This window comes from Protopterus annectens, chromosome 13.part0 (genome assembly GCF_019279795.1).
Source record: "Protopterus annectens isolate FY-2018-M chromosome 13.part0, PAN1.0, whole genome shotgun sequence".
NCBI lineage: Eukaryota > Metazoa > Chordata > Ceratodontiformes > Protopteridae > Protopterus > Protopterus annectens.
Window position 1 is genome coordinate 653867592 of NC_056747.1, and position 25703 is coordinate 653893294.

Sequence of the window (25703 nt, forward strand, 5' to 3'; positions counted from 1 at the left end):
GAAGCGTTTTGCAGAAAGCCTTACTGAGTACATTGAGAAAAAATTGCTTGTAATAGTTATATTATACAACACAGTGTGTTTGTTAAATCTTAATGTACAACATAATTATAGCAATTAGACTGAAAGTGGGAAAATCAAATGATCTCATTCAGATCTATTTAAATTTGAGAAATCAGTGAATACATAAGATAAGACAATATTACAAAGTTAAATCACGTGCAGTCTACAAAATGGGAATCAAAAGTGTGGAGTGATGCTCTTGTGGGAGGTAATAATAACTTTAAAACTAAATAACTATACCTTTAACAAACTGATGACATAAAACTTGAATGAACCGAAAAATAAAAGCTTTAAAAATTCAGTTTCCTCTTGCTGTGTGGAAAAATGATTTACCATTATACCATGTATATTGCATATGTACATGTACTTTGCAACCCTTGCTGTTTGATGAGCAGTGTTATTTGATACAGGCAAACTAAACTCTTATCTACTTAGGCTGTTTCCATAGATCAAGACAAAAGAAATACTGGCAGTGAATTTTATTCTTATTTTGCTGCTGTTCTTGCTTAAAATTCTTATATAGTTTGTTTAAAGGACAAAGTTAATATCATGGCCTCAGTAGATAGAGAGTGTAAAATGCCTTGAGTTTTCATATGAACGGTTTATAAAAGAGTCTCTTCCTTTCAGCTTGCTTATTTTTGATTTACTTATTACATCCATAGAACACTATATTAATGTACACATTATATTTCTGAAGCATAACTGTCATACAAATAATATTGTTCCATATGTGGAAAACTGTTCTGCTATTCAGCAGTCATCTCCCACTGAATGCATCATGCACTCTGAAGATTTTTAGTCAACAGTTGTAAAGTAAAAACAATGAAAGGTCATTTCAAATTAATCTGACTTGTATATACTCATCTGAGCAGAGAACTTTGTATGTTGTTTGACTCTGCATAGTGAGAAATGAAGCTAAGTCTTTTGGCTATAAAATAAATACGTGAAAAGTACACGATATTCAAATTCAAACAATAGCAGAAGTCAAAAGTATCAAACTAAATGTGGCTGAAAAGAGGTTGCACAGATAAAATACTTAAAGGTCTTTTGTTATTGCATTTTTATATCATGGCTGCAGTCTAAAATGCATTTCCCTTGAAAATAAAATATGCATGTTGCAACTTTTTCAGTGTTTGAGGAACCAGATTGAATTTCATAAAAATTATGCTATTGATTTGTAGAGGAAAAAGGGAGTACTGAGCAAAATAAAGCAAGTCATGTTAAGGCATATATTATACTGTCACTTAAATCGATACCTTATGTGACTGACTGGAATGGAATGCTGGGAATTAATAGGTTTCTTTAGTATTGTTTCCAAACTGGTCAACTTTTATTATATTTTAAGCAGTCAAAACGATCTCATCTTTTGATATTCTTTTCCTTTTCAGAAATAAGAGCACTGATGGTAAAGCTAGTCAGTGTCAAATAAATGCATTGAACACACACGCAACTATTCCTGATACAAGTATTCCATTTTCTTGACATTTTGTTTCCATAAATGTCTTAAGATCTTCATAAATGTACTTGATACAAAAAGCATAGAAATATACATTGTATTGCAGAAACATTATTTAAGTCTACTGGGTTTAGAAATAAACATAATCAAACAATGTATTTTTGGACTTTTAATGGATTGCTGTAATGTAGTGCAATAAAAGGAGCACATCTTTTTCTGTTATGCCTCTGTTTACACATCTGGCAAATTACTTGCAGTCAGACTAGAAAAGAAAATGGGTTAGCTCAAATATAAAGACACAGGGCCCAATTCCAAAACATGCACTTGCTCTCACTGTAAGTGACCACTAACACGGAGAGCAGGTCTGATGCAATCACCCCCAGTTTAAGCCTGTTTGTAGATACACCTTATATCACAGTGACAGCAAGTCTTTCGGCATCAGGGCAGACTTACACTGAGACCAACTCTTTATGAGTCTGGCCCATAACATCAGGATGTTGTATATTAACTTTATTTTCACTTGATTGATATTTTGACAATCATAGTATAAAACTATGCTTGCAGGATGCAGATACACGAAAGGACAAAATGTTTCATTTCAACATAAACAACATGAAATTTGAAACATTACTATATGTTAAAGAGCCGAATATTGCCTAGCTTTAATATTGTATAATAGCTTATGGAATGGCTTTGCAGTATTTTTCTTCTGAAACATTTGTCTTAAAATAGTGGAGTACATTTGTTTTCTGTCCCCCTTCCAAATCTGTAATGTTGGACTTGCTTTGAGATCACTGTTTAATCTGTCACTGAGTCATTTCTGTTTTGCTGCTGTTTCACATAGACCAAAAAGAATATATGCCTTTTAAGTATAAGAATGCTTGAAAGTGTACTGACAGGTACATGTGTCATTAAATCAAAAGGTGCTTCACAAAGTGTTAGTTTGAATGTGTGCACTGATGCAACCAGCTTGTTGTACATTTTTTTTTTATTTTTTATATTTTTCCCCCTAACAGATTTGTTTTTCAATTGAATTGTACATGCTATACATCACATTAAAAGTGGGAAAAATTTTGAAATGATTTATTGTGGTCTCATTTTTTTATATCACAAAAACCTGGCATTTTAACAGGGGTGTGTATACTTTTTATATCCACTGTATATAGCTTCATGGACTCAGCAATACCTGACAGGACCAAATCATCTTCCTCAAGGAAGAGTAAACCTGTCTGGTGGACAGCAGCAATAAACAGACTCTATAATAAGGAATAAAATTGCTGTCCAGGACCAAGAAGGAGCAGGTGCCAAGTTGGAAGCAAATAAGGTCACTGGTGAAATCCTCTATGGCTAACTTCGAGTCCAAATTGGCCACATCCATTAAGGGCAATTGCAAGGCCTTCTTCGCATACATCTGCTATCTCAAAGGTAACTCCCAAATCTGCTCTGAAATGGTGGTCAAAAATACCACATACACAAATGCCATTGATATAGTCAACCTACTGTCAGACAAGTTCATTGAAAACTTCACCTCCCCCATCAGTAGACCAGGACATCCCCAGCACCGGCCCCCTCCCCTCATCACCAAGGAGCAGGTTATTAATTCTCTCTCAAAGACAGAAAATACAGCCTCCTTGGGAGCCGACAACATCCCTAGCTGTGTCCTACATGAACTCAGGCAAGAGCTCTCAGCACCACTAGCCACCCTATTCAACCAAATCCTGTGCACCGGCTTTGTCCCAGCAGAATGGAGGACAGCCACTGTGATCCCTCTGCACAAAGGTGGAGCGTCCACTGACCCAGGCAATTATAGGCCCATCAGCCTAACTCACCTGATCTGCAAGGCAAACTCCAAACACTTGATCCCATAAAGTTTTGTTTTGTCAGTGGGAGATCATGCCTGTTAAACTTGTTTGCCTTCTTTGAAATAGTCACCAAAGCCATGGATGAGGGCAAGACAATGCATACCACCTACCTTGACCTAGCCAAAGCCTTCGTCACTATTCCCCACTTGGGCATAATACATAAACTCTCCCAGCTAGGCATCAGCCCATATGTAACCAGATCGGCAACTAACTGGGTCACTGATAGAACCCACCCCATCAAAATAGGGGATGCCAGGTCTAGTAGTAGACCCATAACAAGCAGCGTACCGCAAGGATTGGTTTTGGGGGCTCTACTGTTTGGGATATACTTTTCTGAGGTGCAAGCCAAAACCAGTGGTCTTTGGCTGACAAAGTTTGCAGATTACTTGCAAGCTGGGCACTGTCATAATTCATCTAGTGATGTCAACATCCTCCAAGAGGGCCTTAACCAAACTAATGACTGGTGCCAGAAGTATGGCCTCAAACTAAATGCCAAGAAATGCATCATTATCCTCTTTGGGTAAATGGTGTCCCCACTAATTATCACATTAATAACAATGTACTAAGCACACAATCAGTCGTGAGGGTCTTGGACACCCAGATTGATATCAACCTGACTTTTGACCACCATGTTGCCTCCATTGTATGGAAGGCTTTCTACATGGCCCACCTCATAAGTAAGGGTATTTCATCCAGGAACAAGGAGGTCATAGCATCCCCGTACTCCTCCCTTATCAGACCCATTATCGAGTACAATGCCCCCTTCAGCATGTACCTTGCCAAGCACATGCAGCAGTTGGAGAGACCACAGAGGTTCCTGACCAGGAAAACCCATTGTCTCAAACATCTGTCCTGTACAGATAGGCTAAAAACCCTATCCTCTACTCAGTCTCTTACAGACTGCTTAGAGGTGACCAGTGTCTGGCATACAAGGCCATCTCAGACTCAGCCATGATGGAGTTGCTGCATATCCGTAAGTCAAACTCCACTCACGCAACCCACATACAAGGTCTCAACCTGTTCTGTGACATTAATAGAACATGTTGGTGGGATAGATTTGTGTCCCAATGACTCCCACATCTGTGGAATAGATTTCCTCTCCATGTCAAACAGAGTATCTCACTAGCCCTCTTTAAGAGGAACCTGGACGACTGGATGGCAAACAGAAAATATACCCCTGGGATCCCACCTGTGCCCCTGCTAGACAGGGAAAACAGGTGCTGACCTTGTGGGAACATGGGTGAAATTCTTGGCTAGGCTTATAAGGGCCTCCGTGTATATATATATATATATATATATATATATATATATATATATATATATATATATATATATATATATATATATATATATACATACACACATATATATATATATATATATATATATATATATATATATACACACATATATATATATATATATATATATATATATATATATATATACATACACACATATATATATATATATAGCCTAGTGTCTTCCTATGAACCTATAGCAATGCAGCTCTCAACCTCCAAATGATATAATTAGGGGCAATGCACCTTAAAATCAGGGACACCTTATTAACATAAGATACGCGTATTCAAATAAGTTCATTTATGAACACACCCATACACATTCAATTACACAAAGGCAGGCATTTTTAGAGCTAAAATGCAGTGAAAGCAGCAGTATGGAATAAAGGAAAAAAAGGATCTGCTAGTAAATAAATGCAACATCCCTGTTTTAGCTGTTTAGCTGTGTCAGTAGAATGATGTGCAAAATAAAGTAAACACATTTGCATAAATGAAACTCACTTTAAATGCATAGTCCTTCATGGTATTATGTAAGTCTCCCAGCAAGTTATTAAGTCAGTGATGAAGGATGTATAATAGAATCTGACCAAACTTATTTTGTTGAACTTTCTCCCGGTAATCCTTATACCAGTGAAACCACATATGTCTGTTCCTGCAAATGTAAAGCAACAGCCCCCCCCCCCCCCAACACTCACACATCCTAGCCTACTGCTGTGGTGCACTCTGCCAAACTAAAGCCTAAAGTAATGGGAGACAAAGGTCCAAAAATAGGGACAGATTTTAAATATTACTCTTACAAGAATTAAAAAGTTGCTAGAATAAAAGAGTTTGTGCTAGTTTGCATTTTCTGAAGGATATGAAGATCAAGACTCAAATACCTGTCATTATTAAGTAACTTCCCAATGATTTGCCATAAAACCATACATTTTATGTGGAGCAGATCACAAATATTAACATTCTGCTGCAGTTGGTTAACCCAAAGTCATTAAAATGGCTGTCTGAAACAGTTATAATTAGAAACACCTGTTTATATGGAAAGATTAATATTTAATTAAACAAATGCACCAGGATTGCTGACTGGAGTTACTTTACTTTTATGCGTAGCCCTCTTCGGCATGTGCTTAATTTACCATGTGGCCAACAGTACTGTTACATACCTGTCATTATAACTGCAGGAAGAGGACATTGAAAATAAAATCCAGTCCATGACCTGATAAACCTCAGACCCCCCCCCCCCCCCGGGGGGAAACTGGAATAAGTTTTCTCAGTGCTACACTTTTCCTCAAACAGTTAACACCAGAGCATTATTCCCCTTTCTGTTGGTTCCAAAATAAATCCATATGACTCTAGTTTTTACTCCATTGCCAACACATGGTCACAGTCTTCCTCAGGTTTCTGGTTTCTGCAAGCTCAGACATGCACTACCGGTGATGGCAACAGTCTTCAGGCTTCCTCTTCTCTCCCCTTTGCATAGTCCTCCTTCCCGCTCCTGTTCAAAACATGAACAAACAACACCAGCTTGCTCTGTTTAATACATGATCTGAGCAGACCTAATTGAACACTCAAAGTATATCAGGTCTGCATTTGCTTCCACATATTCAGCAGGAAAATAATCTGGCCAGCTGGATGCAAATTAGATGTTGTAAATTGACTGTCTGATTGGCAGAGGCATCTACAGCCAGAACAGAAGTCACTTTACCACAAATCTCTGGTGCAGAAGTACCCAAATCTGGCAGGCAGGAAAGTAAGTGTACTTAAGCTTAAAAATGGGTGCTGCTGAGCAATTCAGAGTGATTTAGAGCTATGCTTAGCAATGCTCTGCTTTGAAAAATACTGTGACTTCTACAGCCTCCTCAATAAAAAAGAGAAGAAATTCTTAACCTTACAGAACAATGCTTACGGTTAAAGTTCTGCCTCCATTAACTGATAGCTTCTCCTTCTTCTTCTTCTTTCGGCTTTTCCCGGTTAGGGGTCACCACAGCGGAACTCCGGTCCGCTAATGATTGGCAGTAGATTTTTTACGGGGGCCGAGCTGCCAGCTCAATGCCCAAACTTCAGAGAAGGCACCCCCATTCTACGCATGTCTTTCGAACACCAGTACGACCACGGGGGGGGGGGGACATGCAGACTCCACATAGAAGGCGCTCCAGTCATGAATTGAATGGGAGAACCTCTTGCTGTGAGGCAACAACACTACCACTGCACCACCGCGGGTTCCCCTAACTGATAGCTACACAACTTAAAGCTATTCAACTTGCTTTCATTTTTTTTTTTCATTTTTGCAACTAAATCACATTAGGAAGATTTTAAATCTGATGATACTCAAGTTACAGTTTTCATGAAAACCATGTCTTTAAAAACTGATTCCAGAGAGGAATGGTTAGGAAACTGGAGTCATGCTGACATAACATCCCTAAGGAATCAAGTGCAGTAATTTGCATGTGTTGAAATTAGTGCAAATGACATCCTGCGTGTTGAAGTGGGTTTTATTCTGTTTTGTTCTTTCCAGCATATTTTTGTCTGCACTGCCACTGTTGGTATATTTGTATAAAGCCCTCACTTTGTCCCACATAGCCCAAAGTTTGAATAGTGGCTGGGGCATTTGATGGTAAAAGTGGGGAGAATGGGTGTGCCTGTCTCTGACAGGGAGGGAGTACTCTGGTCAGAGACCTTGCTGAACTCTGGTGGATGCCAGACTTACAATGAGCCAGACCTCCAGCCTGGGTATCTGGAAGAACTTGGACGTGTGCTACTCTAAGGCGCCATGGAAGGTATATCTCCAAGCCACTTCTCCACTGCCAGCATGCTGACACAGTGGTCAGTAAGGATACAGTCTGCTGACTGGCTTCCATAAACATGAAGATTACTAGTGCCATTGAAGACTGACTCCCTGACAATTCATGGGGCCCTCATGGCACTTAACAGTCACGTTGAAGACAACCTAGCAAGAGCAGCCGATATGAGGCTTGTGCAAGATCAGTAGTCAGAAAAACAGCTGGAGCATTAAGCAGGGATGGGAAAGGAGGAAAAAAAACTTTAAAATAAAAATAAAAAACGTAGCAGCCGATAACTTGAGGACTGAAGGACTAGAATTTAATAAAATCACGAACAACAAATATGCAGTAAACAATCTCCTTAAGCGCTTTTCGTCCAGCACAGTGACCAGACTTCTTCAGATAATGAAATACATTCAAATCACTGTTTAAAAATGTTTAAAACTGTCATTTGACTGAACCTTGTCAGTTATTAATTAATTGGGTAAATGAATGCACACTTCAAAGTACAATTTTAAACCTGACCTACCTGAACTAAATTCAATGTTCACATTAAAAAAATGATCACATGATGATATGAAGATTTGGCTATATCTTCATAGTCAATATCGCTTATTGTACAACAGCAGATAAAGGGGGCACGTTGCCCTAAAGCATGCACCTGAGTCTGACTACCTCCAGCCTATAGTGAAGTCACATGTCTTTTGATATGCCATGGTATGCTAAAGACTCATCGGTGTATGACATCATGTCATTCCCCACCCACAAGCAAACATCTTTCAGTTATTCCCTCCTGTGCAAACCTTTGACTTTCCTATTATGTTTGTTCCAGCAACCAAGTCTGTAGCACTACAGATTACCTTATTCTTTTACTTCAGTATACCAGAAGGTGGTTGTGTTCTTAATTTAACAAAGGATAGTTGTTGCAGTAAAACAACAATGCAAATTGTACGTCACAGAACTGTGATGCTTACTTTAAAAGTGCTTAGGTAAATGCACTGCTTTGCAGATGAGTTTTATCATAAAACAACGTGATATATCAGCATGTGGTTTGCTGTAACAAAAGACTAATATTAAATTCAACCTTGACATTTAAAAATCACTCTGCAAGTTTTTCTAGGTAATTCTATTTTGAAAAGCTGTATACCAAAAGAAGCTGCTGTACATTTATGTATACATACATAAATACGTTCAAATATTTCAAGCACAGGCAGTAATGTCCTTCTTGCCTGCCAATATACCAAAACAGTTGTTCCAGTAGTGTCAAGCCTGTTCTTAAAAATATCTGAACTAGTGCTTGCTTTAATGTAATTTGATTGTCTTTTCCATGCATCAGCTACTCTCTAAAAGAACCAATTAGTACACTTCTCGTTCCTATAGAATCTTCTCCATAGGTTATCTGATGATTCTCTACTATTGTAATGACCCTTTTAATATTTCCAGAGGTTGTTGTCTCTAACTGCCCATAAACCTGAATAAGGTCTCCTCTTAATTCATTCCCTCCAATGGAGTTCTGGAAATTTGCTGTTTAACTTCCAATGGATGGAGCCAAAGCTTCTTGACAGAAATAAATTATGTCCTCACATTTCAAACAATTATCTATGAGACCTCATGGATAACTAAATAAGTGTAAATAGCAAACTCTTCAGCATGAACTATTTTTATAGTGGTAGTATTCTTTAGGTTCTAATTCTTAAACTGTATTTTATAAGTCACAATAAACATAGTAACTACTAAGTTTGTAATATTTTGCAAACAGCTTATAATATCTCAGCAGTACTTGCACACATACTGTTAGCAGCATTTTGTTCATCCAGCTGAGCTCTTTCTTATGAGACTAAGCGGTTCTATCAGTGCTACTTGATTATCAAGATAATTAGAAAATATGAAATTTATGACAATATAAATATTATATGAACAATTAATATGATTAGAAAATATGACATTTATGACAATATAAATAAAAATGATATGAAAAAATTATATGCCTTTACCTGCACTAGACCAAGGTTAAATATCAGCAAAGTTGTATTTCCTACTGTGTAAGCTTTAAGATAGTCTTTTAATGCTTCGTGTGGATTATTGTTTCATCTGCAACAGGACGAAGTTTTAGCAGATTGGTTGTAATGAGAAACCCCTTCAGAAGTACTGGCTTTCATGTTGGAGAGGAAGCTAGTATTAATCTTACTGAATTGTTTGTACAGCTGGAAAAAGATCTTATTAGAGTGAAGCATTAGCAATGGGATATTCCCTATTTTGAGAATTGCTTGTTGGTCAAAAAAATCCTGAAGGGTCTGAGAATCGCTAAAATGCCGATTGGTAGGGATTGATAGGAGAATTGAATTGAGCTAAAGAACGAGCACACAGTATATAAAGATTCTCATTGGTCACTATAAGCAGAGACTGCAGGAACTGAATGAAAACATTACTAAAAGTTATTTCAAGTTGAAAGAAATTACTACAGCTGAGAATTTTGACTCCAATTGTTGCCTTATTCAAGGCAAACTAATTAGAGAAAATGATGTTCTCAAAAAGAAGACGTTAAAGAAGTTTGAAAGGGGAGTGGCTTATGTGCTAAGCAACCCTGAAGTGACAGAGAAGAGTTTTCAAGAAAGAAGGTAAAGGAATGAAATTAATAGTGTTCCTGTTGTGGGTGATGAAGGTAAGATGGAACATAGACGATCGGAGAGACTGGCCCCAAAAAGAATGAACAAGAAGAATTATAAGCAATGTAAGCCTTTAGTTTTTAAAGAAGAAGAAGTGACAATAACAGATCTTCTCAGATTTTTAATCTGGTGAATGTATATCGGGGGGGGGGGTCTATATTATAATAGCGAACACTGTATAATCGACCCAAAAAAAACAAAACCAGGAAATTCCAAACAAACAAAACAGAGATTTTTTTTTTCCCCAGGGGAAAAAAAATCGCTGGTCCACAAAAAAAAAAAAAAAAACACAAAATAAAGTGGGAAGCTTCACCCCACACACCCCCTACTTAAATATACCAACTCTGAGATCGCACCATAGTGGAGGAAATGGCAAAGCCACGAAAATGGCCCAGTGATTTTTTTTCCCTGAGAAAAAAATCGCTATTCTGTGTCTTCTGGATTTTGCCATTTCAACATTTAGCTATCCATTAAACAGCATTCACTATATTAAGTGTTCACTTACTTAATAGGGAACCTATCAGGATACAGGCACTGGGAACAGAACATGGACATAAGTAGCAGCATTTCCGACCGTAAAAAGAGAACATATGAGCAAGCAACTAGGCAGAAACAGAAGATGGAATGTGTTGAAGAGTGCGACAGATTGAGAGATATGTCTCCTGAATGTTGCTTTAAGATTGTGAATTTGTCCCATGTGTGTTTAGATCACAACACTATTCAGGTTCTATGAAAAGGGTGGACTTTTGTTCTAGCAGTGAGGGCTGATTTGTGCCATATTATCAGTCATTTGAGGGATTATGTAAGGAAGTTGATTTTGAATTTTTTGTTCAATATGAATGAGAAAGTGGAATGTGTTTTTTTAATGTACTATTGCAACCTGAATTGGAAGCATTTTTTAACTACCACTGAAAGAAAAACAAGAGATTTTTTCAAAGACAGGCCCAAGCATAAGTTTTATAATTTGACAGCTGGTGAGAAAAAGCTAGTTAATAATGCTGACATTATAATTACTAAGGAAGACAAGGGTAATGCCTTAGTGGCTTTAGAGAAAGAGTTTTATAAAAACGTGTTGGAAATTATGCTGCTGGAAGATACATTCTACAAGAAGGTTCACTTTTATAAGGTTAAAAAAGCCCATGGACACATAGACTTTTTTATAAAAGGCTGACTGTGTGATGGGATGATGCTATTTTTTTGACTGTGACTAACCCGACTCATATTTTTGGCTTGCCCAAAATTCATAAGGCCTTAAAAGATCCTCCTTCAGACCTGTCTTAGTAGGGGTAGTAAGTCATGGCTATTTATGCTGAGAAGCATTTACAGAAAGGTGTTGAGCAAACCATTTCTTTCAGCAGGGACATTTTTGACTTTATTCATGGACTCGAAGAAGTAGTTTTAACTGACTCTGATTATCTGGTTACTTTGGACATTCAGTCCTTATGTACTGTGATAGCTAATGAAGTGGGGATGGATTATGTGAGAATGGAGTTGTTACATTCTAAGCTGTTTTTGACAGTATGATTTGTTTGATTATGGAAATGTTAGATGTTATCCTTACAATTTTTTCAAATTTAATTCAGCTTTTTTCAACAGGTAAATAGTTTGGCAATTGGAGAAACCATGGCCTTGAATTATGCCAATGCTTTTATGATTGGCTGGGAAAAAGAATACATCATCAGTAATGATTCTTTTAGTAATGTAATATCTTCTAAGCATTTTATTGATGATTTTTTTTTATTTGGAGAGGTGATTTGCTTAGTTTAAGAATTTTTATTGAATATGTTAATACTGTATGTGCTTGTCTGAAAGTTATGTCACGTTATAATTTTAAAAGTGTTTATTGTTTGGACATAGTTTATAAACATGGTAATAAATTGGGAACCAAAATCTATAAGAAGGAAGTGCAGAATAACACCTATTTAAGTTATGATGGCATGCACTCTAAGAAAATCCAGAACAACATAATCAAGGGGCAACTGGTGAGGGTAAGTAAATTAACTGAAAATGAAAATTAATTTGCAAAGGAAGGAATTATGTTCTGCCATAAACTTTTAGCAAGAGGGTTTCCAGAAAAAGTTTTTAAACAAGGGTGAGAAGAGCTAATAACAGAAAAGAGGTCCCTATATATGAAATTTAGTCAAAAATAAAGGTGAAAAGGAAGTCAATAAGAATGACTTCAGGACATGAATGGTAGTACAGTATTATCTAGCTGAAAGGCACATAAAAATATAATCAAAGAAAACTTTAAAAATCTAAGTAGTTTTCCTAATGTGAAGAGAGTTGTAGGGGAGGGGCCAGTTTTTTGTGAACAAAAGAGGACAACGTTTAAAAGATATGTTTTGATCTAAGTTAGGTTATGTTTGTAATGAGATGAAGATTAGTACAAGGGGAATGTTCAGATGTTTTAATTGTAATTTTTGTCAGTAAATCCAAAGCATAAAAATTGGCAGGAACACCACAGCTTCACACAGTGAAACAGTAGAACCTAAATGGATCTTGAGGCTACAGGCTGATAAACATCCTGATATTAATGCTTGTGTCTCTTTAAAACCTGTATTCAAAAGGAGGAAATTGGTTTAATGAAATGATGAATTAACATAGCTGATTGAATGTCTAACTGTTTTTAAAATGAGCTGTGATTTTGTGTTTTTACGATCTGAAGAAGCGTTGGTTCTACAACATGAAAGTACTTATCTGGTCCATTTTTACAAATAAATACTTTTACTTTGTGAAGCTGTGGTGTTCCTGCCAATGTTTATGCTTTGGATTTTCGGTGTTTATCTGGCAGTTGCCTTTATCAGTGGCTCGGACTTGGTTCTTATGTTTGCCTTGGTTCTAATTTTTGTCAGTACTTAAAAGCAGATACAGTGGATGTTGTCATCAAGGATAGGAAAATTAACATCCCTGGGTATTTTACTTGCAAATCTAAGTATGTTATTTATTTGGTCATTTGTTTGTCTTGCCTTGCATACTATATGGATAGGACAACAAGAGAATTGCATCATTGAATATATGAGTATGTGCATGCTATCAGTATAGGTGATATGAATAATGCCTTGAGTAAGCATTATTCAGTTAGTGAATGTAAGGTTTCATTTAGATATTTGGTTTTAGAGCAAGTTAAGAATAGCTCTAGTATGTTTGATGTTGAAGATGAGTTGCACTGGAGGGAGTATTGCTGGCAAATAAAATTGAAAAAGTGCATGTCTCCATTCTTGAGGACTCTCCCCATATTTGTTCCATATTTATACCACCTAGTAAATAGATATAAGGGTACAGTAAGTTCATGTCTGAAGTGTTACATAAAGCTGTAATCAGGAGCATGTCTTGCATTTCTCATAATGACAGACCAAAGAGGCTTTTGAATGCTTTTTTAATTGCTAGTATATTTGTTGTGTTAGTGAACTGAATAAAATGTTCTTGATGGTCCTTAATTACGCAGAAGGATTGTCAAGGTGAACTTGACTGTGAATCACTTGTCAGACAAAAAGACATTGCCTGATATTTAGAGAATTGTGACTTTTTTATAATTGTGCATTTGGTCTTATTTATATTATTCTAGATATTGGCAGCTGGCTGCAATTGTTTGGATTTCAACTACACAATGTGGTACCTGGATTTCCCAAGTCAGAAATGCATGGTATGACCTCAACATATGAGCTTATGAAGATTCAAACTAAAACTCAGGACTGGGACCCAGGAAAGGTAAAAGATAACATATATGCCTTAATTGTTGAGATAATTAATTAATTACATTACTGATTGAATGTATTAAGCCACATGTGACAGAGTTATGCTTGAAGAAACTTCAGTTTTTTTTGTAGATATCCAGTCATATCATCAGCAGTATGATATTTTAACAGTATCTGCTGAAGTTACGTGCATATTTGTATAGCATACATTATTTATTTCTTTTGCATTCACATTCAGTGTTTCATAATGGGCTGAAATACCAGATTGCAAGTTTTCATTATCTTGAATATAGTTCAATCCTTATGAAAAAGAACAAATTTCAGTTGGTGTGAGTATGTGGAAAAATAGTAGCACATACTTTAACTGTCTATATCATGCCAAGGGTTTTTTAATAGGAAATAGTTTGGAACCAATGGTTATGAATTTCAAATGTACCAAATTTTACTTGTATCATGAATCTTTTGTAAGAATACCCCTTCTTCTAGCCAACATTAAATTAAAATAAAGAATATCTTGCATGCTAACATTTACTTTCTCATTTGTTGCTAAGATGGATACAGATCTGCAATAAAGAGTTATCTATATCTATACATCTGATCACTTAAAGGCAAGAATGTCCCCAAGTCCTAAGAGCATCCCCACTGATGTTTTACAACACACCTAAAATATGCTTGTTCCTATTCTATTTTTAGTTTTTAACAAGTCTGCTGCTACAGACTAGTAAATTTTATATTAATCTGAGTGGCATTTCCTTACTCATCTGTAAGATGTTAATGATATTTTGACCTTCAGTAGAAATGACTGGCCATTGTTATAAGTGTTAGTGGAATCCATTTCATTGATTTCTATATGATCTGACCAATGTGTGATCTAGAGTTGATAATTTAAAGTAAAAGGGGATTTGGGGCAGGACTGAGTCTCCTTTGAGATGATTCTCAAAGTTACTTGACTGGATCATTATTTTGTCTAATCATTTATGTGATTTTATGTACCAGTGGAAGTCTACAAATACAAGTGACTGAGCAATAATCGCTCATGTCTAGACATCAAAAGCTCTTAGTGTTTATGACCTAGTACTATTTTTTGGATCTCTTAAAAACAGTGTAGTCTAGGATAAAGATTTAGTTCCTTTTAGTACTTTATACAGTACTCCCCACTGTCATAATTAAGCTTTTTGGAAGGTTTCATTGCTGTTTTGTTTGCTTCAGGATACTCATCAAGAGTGTCCACTTTTATCAGTATTACTTGTCATGGTGATCAAATCTCTAGCAACTGTTATTAAAAAGTATGAATTTATCAATGTTATTAAAACAAATTCATTTATGTGTAAAATGGAATTATTCAGCACAGCGAACGTCTGGCAATTAGAACAGAAGAATACGTTTCTGAGTTGTTAATGAGCTGCTTCCTATAGTTTAAGGTACTCGGTTTGAGTCCTTCCTTTCACCTCCATATGCCTACTATGTGATTCTGAGTATGTCACTTAACCAGACATTACTATTATGAGGCAAAGAGATAAAGCCTGGGCTCTTTACCTAAAAAATAGGTCCCCCTCACCCTTCTTGAATACAAAACACTTCAAAATAATGTAAAAAAAGTCATTTCCGACCGACAAAACTTTTTTTTCCACACTACAAAACAACAAAAAAACTAACCCTCAGAAATTCTAGAAAGGTATCTCCACTCTCCTTAACCCCGGCAAACTAGACACCCCCTCCCCGACCCAAATGCTACTGATACTGACTTAGCAACCCAATTTAACACTTTTTTCATTGATTCTATCTCTAAACTTACTTCTTCTTTCTCTAATACCACCACAATCTCCACATCACCTCCTCCCTCCTCTACCATTACTCTTCCCTGTTCTTCCACCACTCATTCACTCTCCCCCACTAACTCACAATCCTTCACCCCTTCTTCTACTATCACTCACCCCTCTCCATCTCCTTCCCCTACTTCCCACACTTCCCAGTGTCCTCCCTTCTCATTAAAACAAATTCCCACTTTTACTATAAAAAAACTCCTCCAGAAATTGAAGCCATGCTCCAATGCTCCAGATAATATCCCTGCTTATTTTCTCAGTCTAGCTGCTGAAGCAGTCACCTACCCCATTAGCATTCTAATTAACCGTTCAATCCAGGAATGCATAGTACCCAAAATTTGGAAAAAGGCCTTCATTATACCATTACATAAAGGAGGCAACAATAATAATGTTACCAACTTCCGTCCCATTGCTATCCTGTCTCCTGTCTCTAAACTCTTAGAAAAATGCATACAACAACTTCTTCCACACCTCTTAGATAATCAGCTACTAACACCCACACAACATGGATTCAGGCCAAATCACAGTACTATGACTGCCCTCCTCTCCTTCCTTGAAACTACTAATAAAGCCTGGGACTCTGGCCTTATTGTTTCCACCCTACTACTTGACCTTTCTAAAGCCTTCGATACTATCTCTCATAGCCTGCTTTTAACTAAACTCTCTAAACTTAACCTATCCCCTTCTTCCTTGAATTGGTTTTCCAGCTACTTATCTAACCGATATCAAGCAGTAAAATGGAAAAAGGCCACCTCCTCATTTCTTAATACCCCAACCGGAGTCTCCTAAGGATCCATATTAGGTCCTCTTCTTTTTAATATATTTATAAATGATTTCCAGAACTCTATTCCTTTCTCAAATATCATCCAATATGCAGATGATTCAACTATCATCTGCTGTGCCACATCTACCCCTGTACTCCTAAAACTTACTCAAGAAGCTTTTTCAACCACTGAGCAATGGATGAAAAGAAACCACCTTGTATTAAATGCCTCTAAAACCAAACTAATGGTATTTACTCCCTCTAAAACTACCTCATTCAACTTTAACTCCTTCACTATCACTAGCCAAAACAATATACCTCTGGAACTGGTATCAGAGACCAAATTACTTGGGGTCCAAATTGACAACCAGCTTAAATTACATTCCCACTTACAACTAAACATCAAAAAGACCCATCAAAAACTAGGCATGCTCTACCGACAAAATCACTACCTTACCCCTGCCACTAAAGTAACTCTCTCTACTTCCTTTCTTATCCCCTCCCTCCTCTATGGAACTCCTCTTCTCACTAACCTACAATCCTCTCTTAAATCTCAACTTTCCTCCAGCTACAACAAAATTGCCAAATTTGCTACCAGCCAAAAGTCGTCCTCCCATCACTGCCCTTCTCTCCAAAAACTAAAATCGCTAGAACTACCAAATCAACTCATCTATACACAACTAACTCTTGTACATAAGCTCATTGTTAACCCCACCCTCTGTCCTTCACTCTCTTCTACCTTTAAGATGTACCTTCCTGATCAAGTACTAAGGTCCAATAATCAAAATCTAATAGAAGTGTACAAACCATCCTGTCCACCAGGCAAAAATCTTCTATCTTATGGTTTAGCACGTCTCTGGAACTCCCTACCACCTTCCATTCGTACTACTTCTAACCATTACTCTTTTAAAAAATCTCTTCACTCACACCTAATATCCCAATGGGAATGCTCCTGCTCTCTCCCCACATAACAAATGATATCAAACTCCTGTTCCATTCATTCTATGGAAAACAAACCCCTTTTTCACTTCATTCAATGCCTTAGATTCCTTCTTTCTCTCTTTCTCACTTCTCTCTCGATCTTATTCTCATCTAAAACTTTCTCCTTCTATTCATCTCTCCATATACTTTTATTCCAGTACTTATATGTTAGTTGTAAATAATGCATCAGACTGCTGCTACTTATATGCGATTTGTAAACAATGAATCAGACTGTAACTATGAACTGTATGTTCCTAAGAAGAAATGCCTCTCAGCTGTACAATGCAATGTTCCATTGCCAGTCAGTTTAACTCCAACCTCATCAGTAGTGTGTATTACTTGCAATGTTTGCTGTATTAATTGTAAAGGTCTTGTTCAAAACTGCAACCTTTATATAAATATAATCTTTAAACTATTGTAACCTAGAGTGCTATTGGAGCTTTTCTCCCTAGGACTCCATTGAAAACGGGTTCAAATGGCCCAATGGACTATCCTGGTAAACCAACTGCAAATAAATAAATAAATAAATTACTCCCAGACTGACCCTGAGAAGGCACATTTGTGCCCGGTGACCTAACCTAGTTAACAAATGTATAAAACAAAATAAAAATAAACATTAGAAATCTTAACTCATTCTGTGGCTGTATTGCATTGATTGATAAGCATTTTCTACCTTATTGCTGTTTTATTCTTAATCAGAATGTACCCTCTTGAATCAACTTGGCCATGTTGACAGTCATCCACAGGCTTTACTATGTCTAGGCAATTCAGATCCTGTGTCCCAGCTGAAAAGAATAATTTCCTTATTTACTCCCATTTGCTCAGCCAGTATTTCTGACAGAGTACTCTATGAAATTTTTAAAATCTGCCAACTCATTATACTCCCAAAACATGTGTTCCTAGTTACCTATTCCATCCCTATCACACCTCCAACATTTGCCCTCTACCTGAGGAAGAATTCTTTGGAGTCTGCTTGGAATATAAAATATTTATTTATTTATTTATTTATTTATTTAAATTTGTTGACCGGGAGTGTCCGACTGGACGTGGGTCCATTTTCAGCGGAGGCCCGGGGAGAAAAGCTCCACAGTAAAATAAACAGACAGTAGTTACATTGGATTACATAGTGATTAATAATTTAACATAGAAATTACTTACAACATATTTACAGATGAAGAACATAGTACATCAGTAGACAACTAGAATCTTTATCTGTGAAGTACATAACAGGCATTAACAAATGTAACAATGAGAAGTTCCTGCTGTATAATAAGTACTAGGTTTATGAGCATCTGAGCTTGCTATCATCAAGGTAGTTAGTGGAGGTGAAAGAAAGGTAGTAGTTGGATGGGGTGGATGATATTAGAGTGGGAGTTGCAAGGGCATAGCCAGCATGTTTTTAGGTGCGCTTTTAATAAAGTTTTGAAGTTGGTGCATGATGGTACGGAGGTAATTGTGGGTGGGAGTAAGTTCCATAATTTGGCTATGGCGCAAGAGAATAGTGCTTCACCAGCAGAGTTATTGGCTTTAGTGATCTGCAAGTGATTGTTGTTGCTGGATCTTAGTGGTCTGGTGGTGCGATAGGGTTGGAGTAGATTCTGGAGGGATGGGACATTTAGTGGATGGTTTACTAGTTTGTGGGTGAGTGAGAGTTGATACCACTGAAGGAGGTGAGGGAGTTCAAGCCAGCCCAGTTCAGCAAGTGAGAGACAGTGGTGACTACGGTAGGATGCCCCTTTGGCGAATTTTGCGATTTTGTTGTAGCAGGTCTCTAGCTTGTTTAGATCACATTGCCTTAGGTTGGTATATACTGGAGAGGCATAAAGTAGGGTGGAGATAAGGTAGGAATTTGCTATTGAAATCTTTGCTGCTCTGGTGAGAAATTGTTTATTTCTGTATAATACTCCTAGTTTTTTGTGGACTTTTTTTATGGTCATGGATATGTGAATGTCAAATTTTAGTTTATTGTGTATTTCCACTCCTAGCAATTTGGTGTGTTCAGTTGGGTATATAGTGGTGTTGTCTTTTGCTGTGATGTTAAAGTGAGAGTTGTTTTGAGTATGTTTGGTGGGTTGGAAGATGAGTAGTTTAGTTTTGTTTGGGTTGAGTATTAACTGGGCATCGGATAACCATGTTTCAACAGAGGAAAAGGCTTCCTGTGTGACTTTTTGCAGTTTGGGTAGGGACTGGGCTGAGCAGATGATGGTAGAGTCATCTGCGTATTGGATGAGTGTGCCATGTTTGGTGGCAGAGGCTAGATTATTGGTGTAAACAGAGAAAAGTAGGGGTCCAAGGATGGATCCTTGGGGAACCCCTATGGAGACAGGTAGTTGGGGAGATATGTCATTCTGCCATACAACGGATTGTTGGCGGTCAGACAGGTAACTCTGAAACCAGTTGGTGACTGATTGTGAGAAGGATAGGTTATTGAGGACAGAGATAAGTTGTTTGTGTGGGACCATGTCAAATGCTTTAGATAGGTCTAGGAAAGTAGCAGAGGAGAGATAGCCATTGTTTTATGCTGAAGGATAGTGTTAGTAAAGGAGAGTAAGGCAGTGGTGGTGCTATGGTTTGGTCAGAAACCATGCTGAGTACTGGAAAGGAGGTTGTTAGTAAGGAGGTAGTGTGAGACCTGAGAGTGTATACATCTCTCTAGTATTTTGGAGAGTGGAGAGAGAATAGCTATGGGGCGGTAATTGGTTAGTTCTGCAGAGGGTCCGCCTTTGTGGTGGGGAATTATATGTGAGACTTTCCACAATGTGGGAACGTAACTTTCTGACAGAGATCGGTTAATCAAGATGGATACTGGGTAGGCCAGAGCATCAGCTGCGATTTGTAGGTATTCACTTGGGAGGTTGTCTGCTGCTAATTTGGTGGGTTTAAGTTTAGCTAAGAGTTTTTTTATGTTGGAGGTAGGTACAGGAGAAAAAGAGAAGGCAGTGGGGAGATTACTAGTTAAAGGTGTGGGTTGGAGGGGAGGGGGGTTGTGTTGTTTAGCTAGTGATAGTATGGTTTCGGTGAAGTGTGTGTTGAATGAGGTAGCAATATTTTCTGAGGAGTGAGGAATGTTAGGAGGAGGGGTACTGACTTTACCTGGGTGGAGGATGGAGTTTATGGAGGACCAGAATTGTTTGGGGCTGTGTTGTGAGGAGTCTAGGGCAGACTGGTAGTATTAGAATTTGTCCCATTTTATTAGCTTTTTGACTCTATTGCGTAGTTCTAGGAATTTCTGTCTAGCTGTGGGGGTTTTGGTTTTGTGCCAGTGCTCCCAGGCTTTATCCCTGTTTTTCATTTCTGACTTAGTGGTTTTCTGTAGCCATGGGGAGGGTTGTGCTTGCCTATACCTATGCAATAAATACCTATGCAAACACTTCCAAGCAAAACTCCTAAATGTTTTGGACTTTGTTACATGCTTGGTAGCCACACAGATGTCCTCCTATTGTTCCCCTGTATAGTGCATATCCAGTTTCTCCTCCCAATCTTTTCTAATCTCCTCTGATTGATTCTTATAGTCATCATGCAATGTTTTAGATGCTCTACCAATTATCCCTTTTTAACAGCAGTTTGTATCCTAAAGTCATGTAAAAACTCTACCAGAGCAGGTCTTTCATTTAGGGTTCACCTATCCCTTTCTCTTTGCCTATACACTGATATCATTTCCTGGTGGGGAAGGTAGTCTGTAGCCTGCAGTCCAAATGTCTTCTTGGCCTCATCCCATTCTATTACCATTCCTTTATAATATTTTCTGCTTCTTTAAGAATATAATATTCTGTATGGCTGTCATTATTCTCCTTAAGGACATACACCTAAAATCTAACTCTCTCTCTATTTCTTGAATTTCCCTCCTTTTTCATTATCATCCCTTTCCATTTTGAATTATAACTTAATGCTTGTGTTATATATATGAGCCTTCACTGTGTAGCCCTAAAATATCTCTTCAAATCAGGTAATCCTAAACCACGGTGTTCTATTGAAAGGGTCAGTGTATTCCACTTAACCCTGGTCCTCTTCCCCTCCCAGACAGATTCCTTCAAATCTTTATTACTTACTGTCCACAACTTCTCCTCTGGTTGATAAAAATATGTCTGACCTGTGTAGGGACTAAAAACATTTTCACTGCTTGTATATTACTACCCATATTCATAAACAAAAGTTTCTAGTTTCTCAGTTTTTGTATTATCTGTTGTTTAATCTCTTCCCACATATCCTTAGCTGCCATAACATAAGCCTTTTTAATCCATGCTCCTAAATACTTCATCTTATTATGTCTTCATAAATATGGGTATTGCGAAACCAATTCTTGAATGGGTACATTATTTATGACTCTAGCCTCTGTTTTATCTTCATTAATTTTATATGCTGAAAAGACATGAAACTGTCACAAAATGTTCTACAGCACTAAGATGTCCTTTTCTGGATGTATCAGTTACAAAATAACATCTGCAAAAAAGCAAAATGTTCTAGATTACCATACTAATTATATCTTAAAAGTTCTGAAGTCCTTATTTTCTTTGCCAGTGACACTAAATATAAAGAAAGTAACAAAGGGGAAAAAGGACACTCTGCCTGGTGCCTCTGTTCAAACTCGTCAGAGCGGAACCCTCCCACCTTTATTAATGCCTCCAATCCTTTATATAACCTTCTAATTAATTAACCTTATTATTGTATGAGGGAATTCCAATGCACCCATTGCCCTGCTCATAAAGTCCCAGCTTACTCTATGGAATGTTTCTTTGCATCAAGACGCACCAACAACAGTAGTATTTATTTACATTCTGCTTCCCTCTGGATCATCATTGTTCTATTAATGTTGTCAAATGTTTGCCTCTCTTGCATAAAACCACATTGATCCATATCTTTCAATTTTGGCAACACCTTTCCCATTCTTTTAGCAAGTATAGACACATACACTTTATAATCATGGTTTAAAATTGAAATGGGTCTATATGAAGCTGAGTCTGATGGGTCTTTATCATCTTTAGACACTACAACATCTTTCTTCCAAGATGTGCCCCCCCCCTTAAAATACTGTTAAACAAAATCTTTTCGTATCTTTATCATTTTCTTCTGTCCTAAATTCCAAACTTCCATGGGAATACCATCTGTTCCTGGAGACTTCCCTGCATATTGATTATACATTACTGTTTTTCCTCCTCCTTTGATTTTAACTGGTAGTTGTTAAGCCTCATCTACCTCTAACTTTGGCATAATTAAGTCTTCTATAAATATTTACATATGTGCCCTTTTTGATTTCTACATTTCTCTGTTTTATACAAATTTTCAAAAACTTTACAAAATAACTCTAATATCTCTACAGCATCTCTGCTTATTTTTCTTGTTATAGGCTCCTTAAGTTTGTTGAAAAACCTTTCTGCTTTCTGCTGCCCAAGTCATTGTGCTAAAAGTTTTAGTTATAAAAATACTTGCTTAACAGCAATCTTTCTAAAGTCATGCATAATATCCATATACTTCCTTATTTTTCTCTTCGGTGCTATGTAGTTGTGCCTCTTCTTGTTTTGTGACATTCCCCCTTATTCAGCAATACTTTAACTTTTGTCAGCCCCTCTAAATAATTCCTATTACTTCTTAACCATCTCTTTTTCTTTTATTTCTTTCCTGTTTTTAAACTCCATTTTTATTTCATCCCACTCACTAGCTATAATTTCTGAAGACATTTATGTCTTCCCTAATAACTCTGAAATAATTTTCACTGCCCATTCCTTAAATTCCTCTCATTTTAACAGGTAGATGGGAGAGTGTTAATGTCTCAGTTTTACTTCATTTCTCTGCATTTTTATCTTAGTTTTCATTGGTGAATGATGTGAAATAGTTATTGGATGTGTGTTGAAGATTTCAATTAAGTGCTGCAATTCTCCTTGGGAAATATAATTTCTATATAGCCTAGCCCAGTTATTGTAGCTTGGGGAATAATAATATGTAAATTCTCTCAGAGTTCCTACTACTAAATTCATATCTTCCATACCAAATATTTTAATAAATGTATTCAGAAGTCTATGCACTTTTCTTATATTTTCTCTTCTAGGTCCCTCAGATACTTCTCCACTGTTGCAAATCAAACTCCAATCCCACATATAAGTAATATTCCTTGCTGAAAACTTAGTATTTCTTCTCAAATTTTTTTAAAATCCATAACTGCAGTTTTTGGTGAAATATAAATACATAACAGTATAATCCTTCCACTCCTGCCAGTAGCCCCTTACTGCCACATATCTACTGTTATTTCTCTCTTCTGGTACTATTGGAACTCCTCTATCATTTAGTATAATTACTCCCCTTTTGCTTTGTCCATGGTATTATGCTGAATTTCCATCCTGAAATGTTTTCTTTATCAAATTCACATGTTCACTTTTTTCCAAATGTGTCTACTACAGCATTGGTATTTGCACTCTGCATTTTTAATATAATTCAGTACTCTTTCCTTTTTGTCTATACCTGTGTGGCCATTTACATTCCAAAATAATATGTATAGCATAGCCATTATGATAAGAAGTTATTGTTCCCACCTATTATACAAGAGAACATTTTTGAATGTGCATTTCCAGCGTTGTGTTACATGCATACATTAATGTTTGGCAGTTTGCTCTTTTATACAATTGTTTCTTGTCTTCTCCATTTGAACCTTTATCAAATATTTCATGATTTCTTATTTTAATGAAAACCCATAAACAACTAAATACGTTTTCAGAACACCCCAATACCCTATTAACTTAGAGCAAACACATAAAACTATGTACATCTTCAAAAAATGAAGTTTAACCCTATGGAAAGAACAATCACCCCAAATCAACAGCTACAAACACTGGCATTACCTAACCTAAAATTAAGGTTATCCATACTGAAATGTGTGTTACAGCCTGTGCTCCCAGTTACACTGATTGTTGTCTCCATTTCTTATCTCTACTCCCTTGCTAGATGTGAGAAAAAGCTCTTAAACTTTCAGAAAACATTAACTTTCAGCATTAAGAAAAAGTGTACTGGCTACTTTTAAATAAAACTAAGTTAAACACTGTTCTATTAGCTGCACTGAAATATTAAGGCTGTTAGGGAAGCTGCTCCAATAATTTCACATTATATTTCTTTTTACTGAACTGCTTGTCTTTGTACCTTTACATTTTACATTTCTCCAGCAAGCAATGCTCAGAACTCTGAGGATTAATTGCTTTTACCTGCAGACATCTCATCTCCATGGAAACATAAGAATAGAATATATAACTACCTTCAGCTGTAGAATTCTTAAATCCTATTGAACATTTGCTAAAGGAAAAACAAAACAAGCTAATATCAATGCATATGGAAGAAACTTAGTACCTCTCATGGCATTCATCATTATATATTATTTTTCACGCCTGCTTGCTTACAGAAAGCACTTGTTTTTAGATTAAGCCAAGGGCATTAATCCAGACATTCACCTAAATTTAAACTTGGTTTTGTCCAGCCTTTTCTTTTCTTTTTACATTGTAATGCCTATATTTCTTAAAACAAAGAGGTACTTGCTTAATTTAATATCTTTATCACTTACAACAATCACTGAAAAGAGTCACTCTAGCCTCCTATAGTTAAGATACCCCTGACTATATACTACACAAATCTGCTTTACTATATAACATGCAGTTTATATCATGAAATGTTTTATGCAAATACCATTAAGGAAAAAAATTTCTTCTTACAGTTATTTTTTCCATGTTAGTGTCCTTCTAAACATTAATGACATACATTTAGGTATATGCTTTACAGTCCCACCCACAAGTTTAACAAAGTAAAAAAAAAAATCCAATGTCTCTTAGCCATTTTTCTTGTAAAGATTATTTCACCAATGTGATTGCTGCTTTATAATATCACATTTATTTACTATTTTTCTCCTTTCTTTATTTCCTTCTTTCTTTTATATCTGCTAGCAGATATGTGGGCTGGTCCTGAGTTGCTTTTCAGATAAAGTCTGGGATAGAATGCTGCAGATGTGTTATACTGTAAGTAAAAAAAAGTATGCACGCTATATATGTAAATATATGGTTTACTATCAAAATGTGGAACGGCACTTACATGAACCTGGGATGGCCGAATGCATGTTTTCTAGTTTTTGTAATGCCAATCTGGAAATTTTCGAATCCTCAGCGAATGGTTGTGTGTATTGGCTAATATGGGATCAACATTCTGATAACAGATTACACTACAGTTGGGATCGGGAAATTTACCCTTTTCCTCACTGTAGTGTGATCGCGGAGTTGCAATATATAATATGCAGGTGGTGGGAGGGGTGCAGTCCTCCTCATGGGGGTGCAGGGGGGCTTGCCCCCCTGCAAA

The 25703-nt window shown here is 36.8% G+C and overlaps 1 protein-coding gene across 3 annotated transcripts in view; it reads left to right on the forward strand.

The window, feature by feature from the left end:
- Positions 1 to 25703, forward strand: part of TENM1 (teneurin transmembrane protein 1) — a 3721864-nt gene that overhangs the window by 3667899 nt on the left and 28262 nt on the right. For all 3 annotated transcript variants that reach the window (XM_044054336.1, XM_044054337.1, XM_044054338.1), the window contains one exon: positions 13685 to 13827. In XM_044054336.1, the coding sequence (XP_043910271.1) occupies positions 13685 to 13827 (143 nt within the window). The remainder of the gene's footprint in view (positions 1 to 13684; positions 13828 to 25703) is intronic.